This window comes from Zonotrichia leucophrys, chromosome Z (assembly GCF_028769735.1).
Source record: "Zonotrichia leucophrys gambelii isolate GWCS_2022_RI chromosome Z, RI_Zleu_2.0, whole genome shotgun sequence".
NCBI classification, from domain to species: Eukaryota; Metazoa; Chordata; class Aves; order Passeriformes; family Passerellidae; genus Zonotrichia; species Zonotrichia leucophrys.
The window spans coordinates 28,118,074-28,136,915 of record NC_088200.1 but is presented as its reverse complement, the minus strand read 5'-3'; the positions used below and the strand labels follow the sequence as shown (position 1 = coordinate 28,136,915).

At 36.4% G+C, this 18,842-nt stretch overlaps 1 protein-coding gene across 1 annotated transcript in view; it reads right to left on the bottom strand.

The window, feature by feature from the left end:
• Window positions 1-1,725: 1,725 nt before the first annotated feature.
• Window positions 1,726-18,842, bottom strand: part of ITGA1 (integrin subunit alpha 1) — a 72,832-nt gene continuing 55,715 nt past the window's right edge. Inside the window, exons 19-30 of the mRNA XM_064736295.1 lie at window positions 18,557-18,642; window positions 18,236-18,371; window positions 17,184-17,264; window positions 15,352-15,428; window positions 14,579-14,668; window positions 13,425-13,527; window positions 11,595-11,708; window positions 9,933-10,037; window positions 8,779-8,883; window positions 8,041-8,133; window positions 6,509-6,625; window positions 1,726-5,769 (exon numbers count right to left, since the gene is read on the bottom strand). Coding sequence (XP_064592365.1) covers window positions 5,725-5,769; window positions 6,509-6,625; window positions 8,041-8,133; window positions 8,779-8,883; window positions 9,933-10,037; window positions 11,595-11,708; window positions 13,425-13,527; window positions 14,579-14,668; window positions 15,352-15,428; window positions 17,184-17,264; window positions 18,236-18,371; window positions 18,557-18,642 — 1,152 coding nt within the window. The 3' untranslated portion in view covers window positions 1,726-5,724. The remainder of the gene's footprint in view (window positions 5,770-6,508; window positions 6,626-8,040; window positions 8,134-8,778; window positions 8,884-9,932; window positions 10,038-11,594; window positions 11,709-13,424; window positions 13,528-14,578; window positions 14,669-15,351; window positions 15,429-17,183; window positions 17,265-18,235; window positions 18,372-18,556; window positions 18,643-18,842) is intronic.

Here is an 18,842-nt window from a genome sequence, read left to right as displayed (position 1 = left end):
TGTCTCAGACTATGTCTAATGTCACAGAATTGCTGTACTTTGAACACTCTTCAGGGAAAACTGAGGATATCCTCTGTTTTTCATCTTAATGATTCTGATCAAATGAAAATATGTTGTAATGGAAAATAATGTGAAGAAACTTTCACTAGAGAAAGAGATTCTATTCCTTTATCCCAGGAAGAATAACAATACCCAGAACATGAATAAATCTTAAGGACCTTAGGTAATAGTGAACTAGATAGGCGAAGCTTTGCAATAAGTATTAACTTCCAATATCAAATCAAACTGAACCATAACCAAGAAGTGTGATTTCACTACCACTGAAAAGTGAAAGAGTGGATGAAGGGGATGGACAGTGTGCCAAGACAGCTGGCTTGCTGGATCTGTAAGTCAATCTACTTTGAATACTTCTGCTCCCTATCTCATGTCTTTGAAAATCCCCAGGAGACGCAACATTCAGTGAGCCCTTGAGGAATGTCTGTCCTTTCTGAGAATACTCAGAAACTGAGAAAAGAAGAAGAGCAGAAGGGTAAGAGCAAGCAGGGAAAAGCAGTAAGTAGCTCTATTACACCATTGTGCTAGAGTCAGTATCAAAATCTGCCTTTTAAGGTCTTTCACTCATTTTTTTTAAACTGAATGACCAAAATCAAATATCTCTGAAGTGTCAGCCCTCAGTCTTTCTAACTAAAGCATGATTTCACAGATGATAGCTCATTTTATCTCCCACTTTTTAAAGCAGAATCCAATTGTGCTGTCTAAATTGTGGTATCAGCCATTTGTTACTAAAACTTCATCAGCACTTTAATCTGTACGACTCTCTATTGTTACAGGGCTCAAACCACACCCACTGCATGAAATTACTCTGAACTGTGAAGTGCTAAGTCCTGCTTCTGATAAACACAATGAATTATAATCCAATTCTGTGAAAATCACACATCACATTACAGTCCTTGCTGTGAGGAAGTGATTCTGGTTATTCATTAATTCCACTGAAAAGTAATTTAGACCAACCAACCAGCCAAAACTAGAAATGGATTCCCCCCCCGATTTTCATTGAAATGCTCCCATTGGGCAAGGTCCAGCAAACTCTTAATGATCAGATACATACAGAGTAGTTAATTTGGTAAGCACTCCCCCATGACTAGACAGGATGTTGCTGTTAGAGAACTGTGATTCAGCATCAAAGCAGTCTTCGATGAGAGAACAGTTATTACATATTTTGTAATGTTTTCTAAAAGTTAATAGTAATATAAAAGGTATAATCTTTGTCTTCTAGGAAGTTTTGATACAAACATTTACTAGGTCTAAGGACATTAATGAGAATCAGGTATAATGATGCAAGACCATAAACTATTTGGGTTACAGGAATAAATTGTAAGAGGAATCTCTGGACAGGAAGAATGGTTAGATGAACAAATGAATGTGTCTTTCAACTTTTATTTAGTGTCATGGAAACAACTCTATGCCAGTAAGTCATATGATCTTCTAAAAAGCTTTCGAACATGGATATAAGCACAAAGTCCATGAAACTAATGACAATGTATTTCTGACAGCTTGACCGCATCAAGCTTTCCTGGATGTTATGCTGTGCAAGTATGCTTGTTTCTACAATGCCTTTCTATTGACAGGCAGGTGAATCTGTTTTTAGGTGCTGATATGAGTTAATAGTATTCTTATATCAATAACAAGTAAACAAACTACACAGGAGACTTGTTAAACTCTTAATTTCTTTTTTAATCAATAAAGCACATGGAATACTTTTACAGGAAAAAGAAAATGCTGTGCAGAATGTTGTGGTTTTCTCAAAAAGTATGTAAATCCCCGTTTATTCCTGTTAAGTGGTATAGTTAAGAGCAGTAGATTCTGATTATCTTATCTGCCACTATTTTTGAATGGGTCATCATCTATACAACAGGCATTTGAAGAAATTAACCAATTAGGTTATGCAGAATTTATTAGATGAATATGACCCTAACTCCAGCCTTTTGGTGTCAGGTGAGATGAAAACCCTTGGATTCAGTTTAGGGTGGATTCCCCTGACTCAAGCTCTGAAGAAGAGGAACACAATACTCAAAATGATTCAGCACAGGATATGTACTAAAGGGCTCAGGTAAGGGGTCAGGGTATGTGGGTTGTGTCTGTAGTAATGGCTCATAGTAATGACTTAGAGTGAAACCAGACAAGCAAAGGGAACTGCCCACAGAGCACAAACAGCTGCTCAAGATTGCTCCAATGGAGATGCTGTTTCCTAAGACTTCTAAAATCATGTATGGGATCAGCAACCTCTAGAACAACCTGATATTGAGGCAGGAGAGTGCAGAGAATCCCAGCCCTATAGAAAAGTAACTTGTCCATTTCCATTAAGTTACCTACTTCAGTGCTGAAGTTAGGAACTGAGCTGGGTGGGCCAGAATCCTTTAGTTGCCTAATTTCTATTTACACACCCAATTAATTATTATTTTTTACAGAAATTTGCTTCAATAAAAAATATTTATCTTCATAGTCATTAGAATCACATTACAACCCTATTGTGTCTATTTTTAGGAATAAAACTGGTGACATGCTGTAAAATTAGGTTCGGGTACCTTTAGTGCCTGCCAAATTTAAGTGAGATGTTCCTGATACTTGCAATATTGCTTTCAGTAGGTTTTTATGTTGTATATCATGAAAAGCAGTAAAATACTGCTCTTCCAGTGCTGTGTGGAAAGGCTAGTATGGATAAAAATAACAAGTTTACTAATGGCTAAGAATCGTGTAAGAATAATGTGCTATAGTGCTATCCCCTTGACATACTTGTACGTATGTATGTATACTTATCTTTTAAATAGATATTATAATTGAAAACATGATAATAGGACAAATGTGCAAAAGAGTGAAAGCATCATGAAAGAGAAAAGCAGTGTGGTTATACAAAGCTTATTACTGTTTTTACAGTGCAAAGAAAGTCTAAAATGAAACACTGATCTTAAACATACTCTACATTGATAGATAAATACTATTGATTTATTTTTGCATAGTCTTCATCTAGGGAAATAGACTGTTCTTGACATGTATTTTTCACTTAGGCTGATGCTTTAAAATAAGATATGAAATGTCACGGGAAAAATGAAAAGCCCTGGTTAACAGCTTATCATAACTAAATAGTGAAAGACTTAAAATATGCTGCCTAAGAATTACGTGTGTCTTACACAACTTGTAATTTCATGAAGCCAGGAAAAATGACCTCATTGTTAACAAATGGTATGAATAATAATAAATACAAGTATTTCCTCATCTACCATAGATTTCCTACGTGCGCATAGATGAGTCACAATTCCTTCAAAATTCTGTTCCTTTACAAACTTATTAGAGTTTAACAACACTGCTATGCCTTTTCAGAGATACTGTGAGAAAAAAAAAAATTACAATGCCAACATGTTCAAATGCTATGACGACAGGTGCTATTTAATTCTTTCAAACAAATGGGCAAAATAATACATTTTCCTAAAGTAAAACCTACATCTTACATGGAACTGAAATCACTGCTGTATTAATTTATCTTCACAGTTCAACAAATAGATTTTTGGTTTCTTTCACAATGAAAGAAGCAGGGTTTCTATCTACAATTCCCCTATGTCACTTTTTTGCTTCCATTCATGTGTTCTGTGCTCAGAGCCCTTTCAGGCAGGGGGCCCTTCCAGCTGTCCAGATGAGCACAGCAGCCACGTCCCACTGCCTCAGCAGATCTCCCAGGCTCTGCAAAGCACAACCACCCACAGTGTTCCCACGGAGGTCTCTGCCCTCTCCTCTGACTCATTCTGCTACCTTCAGCAGACTGCTGCTCTGAAATAACCACCTTTCCCACAGACTCCTGAGAAACTGCCAGCACTTTCAAACTCAATCCCACTTGTTGCGTTCACATAAACTAGCCTTTCCCAATAACCACTTTCTCTAACTTAGGAACTAAATAAAAGGTACTGAAAAGGGACAACACCTTTCAAGCAATGAAACACCTTCTGGCACACTTGGAGAGTTTTACTTGACAGCATGTTCACCCCAATCCATATTCTCTTCTTGAAAAATAAGTGTTTGTAAAATTTTTTACTCTTTTTAAAGCTATTACTATAAAGACAGTGATAAGCAAAAACCTTTTGGAAAACTGCTTTTTTTTTTTCTTCTTTTTTTTTTTTTTTTTTTTTTTTTTTTTTTCCCTCAGTGCTATTTGTCCCAAGAGGAGGAACAAATTTTCCTGGCTTCCTTAGCGAGGCAAAGCTTTTCTGCCAACAAGTATGTCTTACAGAACTTAGAACACCTCCTCAGCATTTTCTGATCTACTGGCAATCAATACTGAGATATGCTGAGGCAGCATTACAGTTTGCCAGCATGCATCCTTTTTCTCCTGTTAATTTCATGCAGCTCCAAGAAACACAGGAAGCGCTCAAGGTCATGGCACAGCCATGAGCCTCAAGGAGAGATCCTCATGGGAGGAAGACAAGTGCATGAAAGAAAGGAAGAAACTGAATGATCTAAATAGAAAGAAAAAAAATTCTTAAAGAAACCTTTTGCTATCTACATTTCAGTGTATTCTCATATAAACTTTTAATCTTTGACACAAAATAAACATCATTTTTTAAGTGCTTATTTAGTATGCAAAATCTTCATCACTTCTTAAATTCCTAAGTAGTAAAGATGAGCTGTGACTTATAATACTAGAAGAAGCTTGCCAGTGCTGAATTTCCTATCTGTGCTCTTTTGATAATTTTAATTTTGTACACTTTAAATTCATTGGATTAAATAGCTACACAAGAAATTTACAGTGACAGTTTATGAAGCACCGTGCTGGCTACTCCAAGATATACAGCAAGAGTCAAACTTTCAGGGTGCCTCTAAACATTTTCTGCATAAATATGGGCATTTCAATTTGCAGATAAAATTATGCCCCTGCTTATTTGAGTACAGTGTGCAATCTGATGGGCTTGAATGATTTGCATGTTTTTAGGCCTGCCAAAAATATATTTCAAGTTTAAACAGTTATGTAGTTTAATAGATCAACCCTTTATGGTCCTTGACCATAAAAGTCTCTTTCTTGGAGTATCCTTCATTCAGCTGGACGTATTAAAATGAGCAGAAAGAGAAATCCATGGTATTTCAGTAATTTTCACCCAATATTTTGGAGGTGTTTCTGTCTTCTGAGTTGCCATTGCATCAGCTATCACAGAGGATTTGGTGCATCGTCAAAGTTTTCATGTTCTGACTTGTGAATTGAGAATCTGCTTCCACAGAACTGACATTAGGAGGGAATCTTGAAAAGTATGCATTTTCCTTTTGAAAATCATAAGGTGATAAAAAAGACTGGGATTGCTACATACAAGCTGACCTGTTGTGTAATTTGGAATGAAAAATGATTCAACATACATAGGTATATAAAAATATGATTACAAACTTTCCGTATTCAAAAAACGTTAGAATCTTTCAACTCAGTTATTCTCCAAAAATGAGCAATGCTTAAAGGTATATTCTTGAAGATCAAAAAATACTGCAAGGTTGTTAATTCTTCTTTTGCATAATTTCTTTGCATGTGTTCTTGATTTTCTTCTTATTTTTCTGCTTCTTGTTTTTTTTTCATGCACCAGCATTTGGAAAGCATTGTAACCACAGCATATAAGTTCATAATTTTACAGTAACATTTTGGAGGCAGACCTGAGCAAAATTTTCTCTGTTTTTTTAATTTTCTTTTTTTTTTTTTTATTTCTCCATTTTCTTCTTTAATGGCCTTTTGAAAAATCCAGCCTGCAAAAAAGAAAAAATGTTACTAAGAATTGCTCAAACCATATAAGCCGTAATGGCTACATTCATGTGTTGGTTCTTATTACTATTTTAATACTTGCCCTGCTATACAAAGTTAATGAATATTTTATCACGTCACTGTTTTTCCTGGAATAGAAAACCTAAGTACCGTTAAAATATAATAGAGTGCTGAATCATTGCTTTGCTCACATATTGTCAAGGATTAAAGTGCTTAATAGTAATCAGTTAATCAGTTGAATAAATAATATTTTATTTTATAATGTAAAAATTTTCAAGAGAATATGCATGTTGAAATTTTTAAGCTGTAACCTTCTAACTTAATTTTGAGCAAAATATTTAGCCTGGAGAAGAGTGCCCACTTGTGGCAAGACTTACACCACGGGGCCTAGCATCTCTTGCACAACAGAAAAAAAACCTAGCTGACAGAGGTCACAGCCAAAGCTGATTGAAAAATTCCTTAAGAAACCCTTACTCATACTAAAATATATTCTTTTTTTTCTTTCCCTAACATAATGGCAATATAGGTTTGAGTCAGGAAGCACCACTCACTCCACATTAGAAAAAGACGGTGTTATTTTGTAATTTTTTCAAGATTTCACACTACTACTTTATCTACAACTAGATAAAATTATTGTCTGTGACGTTCTAGTTATGAGAAAGAAATGATGGAGAATTTGAGCATGTTTGTTCAGGCTCCTGAAGACAAGGAGGTGCAGCTTACCTTCCACAGAGCAAATATAAGCAATGCAAGAATCAAGAGTCCGGCAAAGATACTCAGGAGGATAACCCATAAGGGGACTGTACCCGGTGGGTGTTCTTTGGAAATCTTGATCATGGTCTGCAAAGTGTTGAGAACATAAGCAATAAATAATGTGTCCTTCCAAAATATCAAAACAGCAGCAGCGATTAATCCATTTGCAGTGATTTCCCAGGGTACCACTTCATTTTACCAACAGGAATTAGTAGGAGGGAATTAAGAAAATAATCTCCAGCATGAAAGGCTGGAGATTATTTACACAATACTTTGCACTTTTGTAAGTGCACTCATTGCGCTAAAGGACACAGGACTGAAATAATGAGCAGTGGAAGAATAAGCTAAGGAGTTTCTTCAGTACACTCTTCCTCACTCAGTGCCAGCCTCCCCGAAAGATGGAGATAAGCCTAGGTGTAAAAGTCTGTGTAGAAACTAACTTGATTTTAAACATGGCATATCTGGTGTAAACCCAACAGAAACAAGCAATCACTTTTTAATAAATGTGGCCATGCAGGAGTTTGAATTGACTAAAGAATTTATTAGAGACCAACTTTGTAGTTAAAAAGAACATTGAAGAACTGAACACTAAGCATGAAATTGTGTCCCTGAAAAAGTTAAATCTGAAATTCCTTGTTTCTCATTATCTGCAAGCCTCTCAGCTGTGTTTTTACTCCTGGACTGAATTTTTATCTGTCACTTAAAAGAAATTTCTAGATACAGAACCAGCTAACAATGGACCACTGATTTTTGCATTTTCAAGAATATTTTGTGCAAGATGTATTTCACATTGAATATTACTTTTCTAAATGTTGGAATATTAACAATAAAAACTCATAATAAGATTTCTGCTTAAAAAATGGACAGTGTAGTAAATAAGCTCCTCCATGGAAAAGTTATCATAAAAGACCATTGTTTAAACACTATGAATGTTTGAAATGGAGAGTAGTTAAAGGATGAATAATACCTCTAACAAAATTTTACACATTTCTCTTTATATCTGAAGCCACTATTATCATGTTATATATTTTCTTATCTACAAAAATCATAACAGGGTTCTGAAAAATAAAAGATCCTGTTTCAAATCTATATCCTGGGTTACAAAGTAGAAGGAAAGAATAAATAAAGAAATAGTAAACAAAATACCAAGTATGATCAGTTTGAATTGACTCAGAAATATTTTCAAATACTATTGATTCCTGAAAAGAATTTAAATTATATTTTTAATTTACATAGCTGCAGGAAGTATTTATATTATAGCAAGCAGAAAAAATTCAGATAGTACTTATCCTTGCCTAACTACATTGGAGGGTACTGGGCTTTTGGTATTATTTTCTGACTAATTCCCACATTTCTACTGCAATACAAAATCACTTCTGCTTAGAGTAGGATAATGCATTACTAAAAGTAATGATCAGTTCAATAGTAATGGATGAAAATGAATGATTCCATAGCACAAAAAGTTCTATGAAGAACAAATACATCAATGATCCCATTCTTACCTCCAGTTTTTGATGGTCATTTCTCAAAATCAGTGATGAGTTCTCACTCCTAAGTAATGCTTTCACAACAAGGGTTAAGCTGTGAATACTGGCCTGAAAGAAGAGAGTAGTTGCTATGGTTTACAGTTAGGTATTTTTAGTAGAAAGCTTTGTAGCAATGAGGGGAGTGAAGGAAAAATCTAATGCTTTGGGGGATGCTGAAAAACATAAAAGTCAGTGAAACTGCTCATGTATGTCACCTCCAGCACACATTATTGCTTGAAAGACAGCAATATTACTTTTAAAGGGTAGATAGCAGAGATTTCAAAAGAATATTAATTAATTCTGCAATACTAATGACTCTTTTCTGTTTTTTTTAAATCAAAAATATTTTTTCTAGAGTTGAGAAATCTTCATGGAGTAAGGCTGACTTAAAAAATATGTGCTCCTTCTTCTATCTGCTGGGTTAGATGTGGATGCATAAGTAGCAATTAGAAAAGGACCATCAATACAGAGTAAGTAAGGGGTGTCCTCTCATCATGATTCTAAACTCATGCTAAATTATAAGTACTTACTTTAGGGATAAGAAAGTGCACGAGACCCAGTTTTAAGGAAATTTTAAAATAGCAAAAGAAACTACTTCAAATACTAGAGGAGACATTTAAGAAATTGAAAGACACAATTTTAATAGACATTAGAAACATTGGCTTAAGTTTCTCAAACCCAAAAGTTTTCTGAATACAAACAGGATTTACTTACTTTTATGATGGTAGGTTTCCATACTCTCAAAGAAACATTCACTTGATATATGTCAGATGGGACCAGGGCACAATTAATAGAGGCACAGCTGTATGTATCACAGTCCTATTTAAAAGGGACCACCATGAGGAAATGGGAAGAGACTTTTCACATCATTAAAATGAAGCCATGTAAACTACTATGTATACAGACCACTTGCTTTGACACCAATAATAAACTGGTATTGATTACTGTAGCTTTTTTTGTAAAAATGACACTGCAATATATAAAAAAAGGTTGAGATATTTGTGCTGCACTAGAATATACTCAGTTTTTGTAGGATGGCAAGCCCTGAGGAATCTCTGTTGCTGCAGCTGTGGAGCAAAAGTCATCACAGAACTCCTAAGGGAGGCACAGCTTGTAAAAGCAAGTGTTTTTCTACCAACACAGTTATGGCTCTTCTGAAGTGTTTTTCAAATCTTGGGACACCTGAATCTCTCAAGCAGGGAAATATGTGTGTGTGAAAATTTGAGTAGCTTTACTTCCTAGCTGTAAGTATAGCAGGATTATGTTGTAAAAAGTTGAAAACCGTCACTTAGCCTAGACTTTTTTCACCTCTGTGAAGGACAATGATAAGCATGGCAAGATACTCTTCTCATGGTTTCATTGGCACCAGAAACTCCACTTGCATCTCTGTGCTGAGGACACCTTCTCCCTGACCTGCTAACATAACTACAGCATCAAAATCCCTTTGTAGCTCTTTCAGCTAAATGTGAAGGGCTAGTCCTTTCCAAATTAAATCATCAATTACAGTTGCATGGAAAATCTGCCAGGTCTACTGGATGTCTAAAGAAGCTGAAAGGGACACAAGAAGCATTTAAAATATTCCTATTTATTAATTACAATGGAAAAATAGACAGTAATGATTTACTAAGCTGTCAAATGTGCTACTGTTATTTATATAGTTTTTAAATTAAACCACAAATTACCTAAATTTAGTTCCACATTGAGTTTTTCTCTAGTTGACATAGAAAAGGTTTTCTAAGTTATTAAAACAAAGTCAGTTTCCAAATGATACAGTTTCAGAGCAGTTTTTTCACACATCTTTTTCAGAAGTACTCAGCTCCAAGATCTGGATTCATGTCTGCAGTGAATGTATATATGAATAGGCTTACCATAATTGTATCCCTTGTAGGTTCCTTTATTTTTGACAGCACAAATGGTTTCCCAGTGCCAATCTTTAAGGGATCTACAGGGTAGCTACTTCGGCAGATGGCATTCTGTAAGCAGAAATACAAACAATATTCCTATTGTCTGGATATGCAATCTATTACAAAAAATGATCTGAAAGCAAGTCAACATTGATAATATTTAATAACATTTATAATGTTTAGTAGCCACTAAAATAAAATAGCATACTGCCAGAGTGCAGAATAGGAAATTCAGATGTCTATGTATTGAAGTATTATTATTCAAACAGCATATGAAATATTTATGAGATAATTTAACCTAAACTCTATGCAGCTACTTAAACATCTGTACAAGCAAACAAGAGCTTCCTGCAAGATGACCATTATGTGAACCAGCAAGAGTTGGCTATTAAACGAGCTAAACAGCTTTTGCATGGGAAACCACAGAGGTTCTGCCCTAGCAAGCAGACAGGCAGGTTAAGTGCAGGATGCAGAATCCTCACTGGCAGTATCTAGGGAGGGGGAGTGGATGCTGGAGCACTGAGGGATCTCTGTGACTGCTAGGAAAGCCTTTGGTGTCTTCAGTGTTGGGGAATTGATTTTTTTCAGGTTGTTGACTTTTACACTGCTAGCATGAAAAGAATACAAATCCTCTGTAATGCACTTTGTCACTCTACTATCACTAGGTGTAGCTAGCAGGACATGAAATTTAGAAAAAACAAGATTTACTGAGTTTATGCGCAAATGTGTCAAATGGGGTGATTGACTAGGAATGACAATAATGGGGAAAGGAAATCAAGAACAGACAGAACTTCATTTGTACTCCAAATATGGGAGTTTTTTTCTCATTTGATATTTGTTTTGTTTTAAAGTGAATCTCATTCATATATTTTGGTTTATTTTTCAGTTGGGCAACACTGGAAAACTAAGTGAAATTATTAGCAGAGAGGTTCATGCCTATATGTTTCTGGGTGAAAGAAAAAAGAAAAGGTTTAGGTCACTACTTAATGAAAGCTGGGTTTTTCAGCCATGTAGTTATTGATTCAGCTCTAGCTATAATATCTACAGCTCTAGCATAATGGAATTTGTTGGAATTGTGATCTCTGCCAGTTGCACTGGAGAACTGAAATGGAAAAACTCAAATGAGGGCCACAGTGAAGAGCATTTGAAACATATGACCTACCATCCCCTTCAAGAAGTCTCAGTGCCCCAGAGAAGGAAGAAGCCAGAGGACTGCTAGTACTGGAGAGCACACATGCATGAAAGTTAATTTCAGTTCCCGAAAGAAGTGTCAGGAGGTTGGGCTCTACATGGACACAGCAGGATTCGAGCATTTGCAATAAGCACTTCCAACAGCGAAGACAATATGAGGCTAACATCTGAGTCTGGACATCTCAGCACTTGCAATATAACAAACTAGCCTTGTAACAGTGCAGCTATTGTTCAACACCATTTTAAATCTGCTTGTTTCCTTTTATGAACATTTGTCCCTCTGTCTTATGCACCTCTGCACATACTTTCCAAAAAACCAGTATCTTGTTATTTAGACTAAAAGCAATGGGTAATCCCAAATGCCTGCAATTTGCAGTTCCTTAAACATAAATTTCAAATTTAAATTTATCATAAAAATAGAAATTCCTGTCTTACCTGAGAATGTGACAATGCAGTAAGGTAGAGAAGAGTGTTTTTGGCAGCTGTTACATTGGGAAATAAGATCTGCAGTGTGAGGTTTGGCATTGGAAAGTGTTCACCTTTTTCAATCTATAAAAAAAGAAAAATGTTTTGACTAGTGCTTTCCTCATTTTGCTGGAATTTGTTTGTGAGTTTTTTTTTCCTTTCCTGTGTTTTTATTTTCTTCTGTTCATTTTTACATTTCCACAGTTAGTTATGCAAAAAGTGCTTTACAGGGGAGAGAAGCCACTGTATCAGTGGTGGCTCCTGCTGGTTCCTCCTCAGGTGTGCTTAGGTAATTGCTCTTGTGCTCAGCTGTTCCTCTCTCCTGTTCTCTCTGAGAGGACACATCTGTAAGCAGCAGCTCTTTCTGGAAAGACCTGCTATGGTGGAGGATTGGGTAACTACCTAGGTGGAATTGCTGGCAGGGGAATTGGTGATATCATCTCTGAAGTGGACAAACTTAATAAATGCTCAAGAACCTGTTAAACTTTTGCCATCCTGGCTACTTATTTGTGATTAGCTGCTTGCAAAGAGGAGTTTTACTTTACAAGATCATAAATGGTATGCTCTGCAATCCAGCAGCTTTTTGACTCAGAACACATAGGTTGGCAAATTAGATGAATAATGCCTTAGACGTCCACAATAGACAAAGAGAAAAGGTAGCTGGGAAAAAACACTGTAGTGGCTTAAAAGAAAAGGAAAAAAACCCCTTTGTCATTGCTATTTAGCGAGAACAAGAATTTTATCATATCCCATTTTTTACAGATGGAAGTTGATTTAGAGACTTCTATGCTTCTATATGGGACCCTTGATCAGTTTTGGATTTGACAGTGGGAAACAGGATGCTCTCAAGATAATACAATTCAGTTTTGCTGCAACTTTAGGTTGGACTTTTTGTCACAGAATCATAGCATTGTGGACTGGTTTAGGTTGGAAGAGACCTTAAAGATCATCTGAAGTTCCAAGCCCTTGCCATGGGTAGGGATACCTTCCTTCCACTAGAAGATGTTGCTCAAATATGGCCTTGAACACTTCTAGATATGGGGCATCCACAACTTCTCCAGTGCCTCACCCCATAATATCCAATCTAAACCTATCTCCCATTCAATTAAAAGCCATTCCCTGTTGTCTTATAATTACCTGTCCTTGTCAAAACAACTTTTCCTGCTCTCTTGAAGCCTCCCGTTAGGTACTGGAAGGCCCCGGTGAAGTCTCCACAGAGGCTTCTCTTCTACAAGTTGAATAGCCCTGACTGTTCCAGACTGTCCTCACAGGAGTGGTGTTCCAGCCCTGTGATCATCTTTAAGGGCCTCCTCTGGACCCACTTCAGAAGGTCCATGTCCTTACTTTGGACATGGATGAGCTGGATGTAGTTGTCCATCAGGGATCTCACAAGAGTGGAGTCCATTGGATATCTTTCCCATGTGATTTTACTTTGCAGTATCCATTCAAGCAGGAAGACCACATTCTTGGAGCATGGCATTTACCTATTATAAACCTGACAGGATTTTGGAAATGGCTGCTCTAACTTGCAGCAGGGGTAGTCCAAGTTCTCATTTACCCGGGCATGGTCTCTTTTTCCAGCTCTGGATATAGGGTCTAAAACCCACCAGAACTACTCTGCAGGAGACAGATCATCCGAGACCTTCTAACTCACTGTGTTCCAAAGGAAGGAAGGGACAAAAGGGTTTTAAGCACAAAATATGCATGTAGAGGGTTTAATGTATTGTATACCTGCTATTTAAATGGAAAAAAAAAAAAAAAAGACAGTACCTATGTCATACATTTTTAATTGTTTCTTACCCTATAGTGTAGAGTAACTTCATCCCCGATCTGCTCTGTTGTGTTAATAGCAGTAGGGACAGTATCATTTGCTGCAATTATAACATGGTGCTCTTTGAAAACACTGTGGGTTAAAAAAACACACAAAAAAGTAAGCACACAAACTTCATAAAAACCCCTAGGAGTCAATAATGAAGGTTTTTTTATTATTTCATGAATTTTAGGACTGGTATTGTAATTTAGAGTACATTGCTGCATCCACTGAAATTCAACTGCTCTGCTCCCTGAATAGGACACCCTTCTTACCATGTACATTTAGAATGCTTTGTTCAGATTTAACTACTAATAAAGAAAATACTATTCCCAAAATTAATACATTAGTGTCTGATTTTGCTGTCCTTATTCTAGGTTGCAGTCCCTTATCCTGGGCATTGACATGTGAAACAGGCAGGATCCTGTAAAAGACAGAATCAAGCAAAGCCAGAACAAAGCCAGCATATTCTAAATTCAGCCTTATTCCCTATAGGACAAACAAAGTCTGAAAATACATGCAAAATAAATTTGGCTGAATTATTTACATCTGCACACCACAAAATGTTGTTACCCAATAATATACAGAATGCTTTTCAGGGATGGAATCTAACTGAATTCTGTCTGTTTCTGAAAACAAAAGATCTGCATTATAGTACAAGACCTGCATTAAAGTATACATCTGAACTTAGAAAAACCAAACACCCAAGAATCTAAAATGAAGGCTAATTTTTGAAGATAGAAATCAAACACCACATCATGCAATACTATAGTGACACAAATCCATGGCCATCAGGAAGCTGCAAGTATTTGCTTTCTTATGTCATGCTTTCTTATGCTTCCTTCATTCCTGAAATGCTTTTGAATGAATATAACAAAGTACAGGAACCAAGCAAAACCTGCTGTTGTACTTGCAAACTGCGGATCAAATTTAAATGCATAAAATGGAATTTCATCAAGTTAGGGACAGTAACTGCTCCACTAATTCATGACTTATCTTTTCAGAGAAGCCTGTGCTTCTGCTTTATGAGCTTTGAAGCTGTGGCCTGTAGATACTGGGCAGATCAAAATCAAAACAACACAATGTTCTTTGAATACCTGCAATTTACTACGCCAGGAAGTAAAGTTCAGAGAAGTATCAATACCTTACAAATATTAATCCTACTTCATATTTTACTGGAATTGTAACATGTCCTCTGTTGTCACTCAGGGTCTCAGGTGGTTCTTCACTGTCACTGAAACAAAACAACATACATCAGTCAGATCAGACTGCTGGGTGGAAAGTAATCTTAGAAAACAAAATACCTACAGCTCTGGGTATGAAAGCATACTACTCATTTCCAGTTAAGTACTGGCTTCTAAAAATAAATTAAAATACCTTTTCCAAGAACTAATGATTTAAGTCCTGCACCAGCCCCAGCTCACAGACGGGTCTTTGTTAAAATTACAGATGGCAGGTGACTGAATGAAAACAGATCAATTAGAAACCACACCATCTCTGGGTTTTGTAGGGACAGCAAACACTGAGAGCAAGTGCATTCCTTTTCCCTATCAGGGACAACTTCTGCAATGCTCTTACTCTTTGAAGGCCAAGCTTTTTGTTGACTGTGATTCATGCTAAAGTGTGCAGTATTTCTCTAGGAGACTAAACCTTTGCTGAAGGTGAAATAACCGGAAATTATGACTCACTTGTAACTCTAAGGCTGTAGAGTGTATCAACTATTTATTTAGTCCACTTAATCCACTTCTGGACTGAATGCAACCGTAAGGGTTCCAGCTCTACAGAAAATTTGACTGTACTTATACAGAAAATGTAACTGCTTGTGAGTTCAGAAGCCGCTCATGTTTTACTATTGAACACAAAACTGTGGCGCTTTCAAAAAAAAAATAAAATCAGAAGGCAGAGACCACAACTAACCTTGTTGCATATACATGAATAGTAGCATTTTCCAGGAGATAGGATGCGTTGAATTGGAAGGATATTTTGAAAGAAATCTGTGTAGAGAAATACATTACACATTTTGAAAGGAAAAAAAAAAAGCCCACCCTAACAGGTGTGGTATAATGATTGATATAATGAAAAATGTACCAACTTTTGATTTTATCTAGGGAATCCTTATTAATATTTTAGCAGCTTTCTATGAATCTGAATGAATCTACTATTTGGAACTTGCCCCAACCAAGAAGGAAATCCAATAGTTTTCACTTATTAAACAGAAGCCTCAAATTTTCACAAGTCTCAAGAAAAAACATTATGTAGTATATTAGAAACACATGGCTAAATAATTCTTAACTGAAAGCAATTGGACTTACAAGCAATTTATCAAAATCTCTTTTTTGCTTCTAATGAGAAGGAAAAAAAGCTTCAAAGCCTGGCTATTGCAGTGGAGATAAGCTGCCTGTAGAAGCATGCTAGATTATCACTTAATATACCGTAGAACCCCTAGAATGCCAAAATAAATGTTTACAATGTCAATAAAGGAGAGACCACTAGGTATCAAAAACATCTCATTGTTATAATAATCAGGACAAATCTATCACAACTTGGAATTACAAAAAAATTAGGAACACTCTCCTAAATGTTCTTTCTCCTATTTGACACTTAAGTAATTTTATAAGAAACAAAAGTTTTCTTATTTGTTACTGTATGGAATTTTCAGCTCAGATTTTTATCTTTCCTTTTATGTGTACAAAACTTTATTTGTATTTACAAATAATTCCACAGGAAGTTGTCCTATATATAATATTTAAAACAAAAAGCAGCTTTGGAAAAGAATATTAAAGGGGATGAAAAGAATATATTAGGGATGCATCAGTGAAATCAGTGAAACAGAGATGAATTGATTTCTGAATGCAAAGAAAAGTGTGAAATTTCTAAATTTAGGGCTTTACAGCTATAGACAAACTAACAAGCAAAACATGAAAGGAAAATATGAAAAATCCAGTGAAGCTGTGAATGGAACACTGTGGGCAGAGGCATTGGGCAATATACTTATTTGGCTTCAAGGAGGTAACAGCTGACTTTATCCCTACAAGTCCAAGTCCAAGGGGTGTTTGTGTGGGAGGCAGTGTAAGAAGACATCGGTACTCCTGGAGCATGACAGAGGGACAAACAAGAAACTGCCAGGAAAGGTTGTCTTATTTGCATGAGAATTGATATTTCCCAATTCAAGATCAAGACCTAAGTATGGCTTTTCGAAGCCTTAGTTTAACTAAAGCTCCCTCTCCATCCCAACAAGAGATACAGACATCACTGGAACTGCTCAAGATGGGAGCTTGATTTTAAGGTGACTACTTGCTGGAAAGGCCTCTCATTCTCCACTGAGCAGAGGTGAAGCCTTGATGCCTGATTTTGGCAGACTTGGGATGGCATCTTATTCTGTCTTCAGTCAAGGGACTACATTTTAAATACAAAATAACTAAACTCATAGGCTCCCGGCTGTGGAAAGCCTCGAGACAGACACTTCTGGCCAGGCGAGCCACTTGCATGTCACTTGCATTCTGACAGTGTCAAGGATGGCAATATGCATCCTTTACACCCTCATGTACCACATCTGACTGCCCAGCTACTGAAAATCTGATGGTTTTCCCATCTGCCTTTGTGCAGCTGACGTCAAGGATAGCTTAGGAAACATGCATGGAAAGTTTCTGGGATGAACACAAGAGAAAAGAACTTCAGAGGTGATATGGACTGCCCTGCCTTTAGAATAACATGGGGCAAACAGAACTTGCATGCAGGGGACTTTTTACCTCTTCTTCAGGTTTTAGAAATGGATATCCCACTTTACAGGTGATGTTGTGATTAGATTCACAGCTATCTTTCTGTATATCCTGAAGGAAAAAAGACAGTGAAAGCATGGCTTTGTACAAACTCCTTTAAAATTTTGACCGACCATCACAGACCTGTTGAACATATATACCACTGCCACTTTTCACTGTCATTATATTGTGAGAGTCAAAGCCTTAGTCAAACCTGAACAAAAATATGAAGCCACAAATTCTGCAAGACAATTTTCACCTATGGACACTTATACCAATTACTTGCCATTATGCCTTTCCAATGACAGTGTTTGGAAAAGTCACAATTATATGCCTACTGGACATCATGCAAATTAGTCATGGGGTCTAGCAATCAACATATCTGTAATTACACAGTTTTCAAGTTTTGTAAATATGTTCTTAAGGCAGCAATAAAAGTCACATTCACACTCCATCAATTATTGCCATAGGATCAGAGACAGTGCTATGGATCCCTGACTTCTAATGTGTAGTATTGGGACTGCTGACAGAAAAGAAACTGCCCTAAATGCTTCCCATCTGAACTGAGGTGTACTTGTACCATATCCTCTGAGGCAGGAAGGAAAACAGCCACTTTTGGAAATGCTGTCTGAGATAGGGTAGACACAGGCACTGATATATCCTGTCCTGCCACGACAATGGTTTTTCTACACATGTGCAAAAGGAGAATTTTAGAGGCTCAGGAGTTCTACTGATAAAAAACAAGGCATTTCTGGCTCTACAGATCTACATCTGATGTTTGTCTAAGAGGCAGGCACTTTTCCTAGGTGCCATTGTGAAATTTACATCTGTATTTTAGGAACAGGGTTAGGCAAGAGTCCACTCATGTAAAAAAAAATAAACTCCTTGAGAGGCATAAGCAAGAACAACAGCCCTGGGAAATCTCTTTCAAACAACTGAAATGATGCCAGAGCAGACAAATTAAGGTTTAATAAAAAGACTTCTTCATATTTCTCTAGCATTATATGTTATGATAATTGTGATAATGTAAAAAGAAATCCTACCTCAATGCCAGCAAAAATAATATTTGGAGAGTACTGAACCAAAACTCTGGTATTATAGGCGCTATCTTTTTTGTTCTTCACAGAGAGCTGGATGGTGAACTTATCATTGCGTGACTTTACAATGAATGGAGAAGAGCTGGAAAATAAAGTAAGAATGCTGAACATCTTAACTATTGAATCTGTTTTTAACATAAAGAGAAACTTTTTTCAGCCTCCAGACTATCTTGTTTCTTAATTAGAAAGGAAGTCCTGGCAGAATTTATAATTGATATAGAAACTTTGTACAGATATCAAGAAATGCATTAAACCCAGTGCAGTTACCTGTCTCCAGCTATGCTTGCTTTTACAATCAGAACAAGATCTGAAATGCATCTATTTTTGGCTCCACAATCTTTTGTGAAAGGAATCTGCAAAAATAATATGTTTATTTTTAATTTTATTACATCTATTATCAAATACTTGTATTTTAGTGCACTATCTAATTTTATGTAAGACCTTCTGTTAAATGATCAAAGAAGTCTTCCCTTATATTAACCAGTTAAAATCTTGTAAAATGCATGGGTGAAATATAAGCTTTCTCATCACTCCCTTCTAAATGACGCCCCTG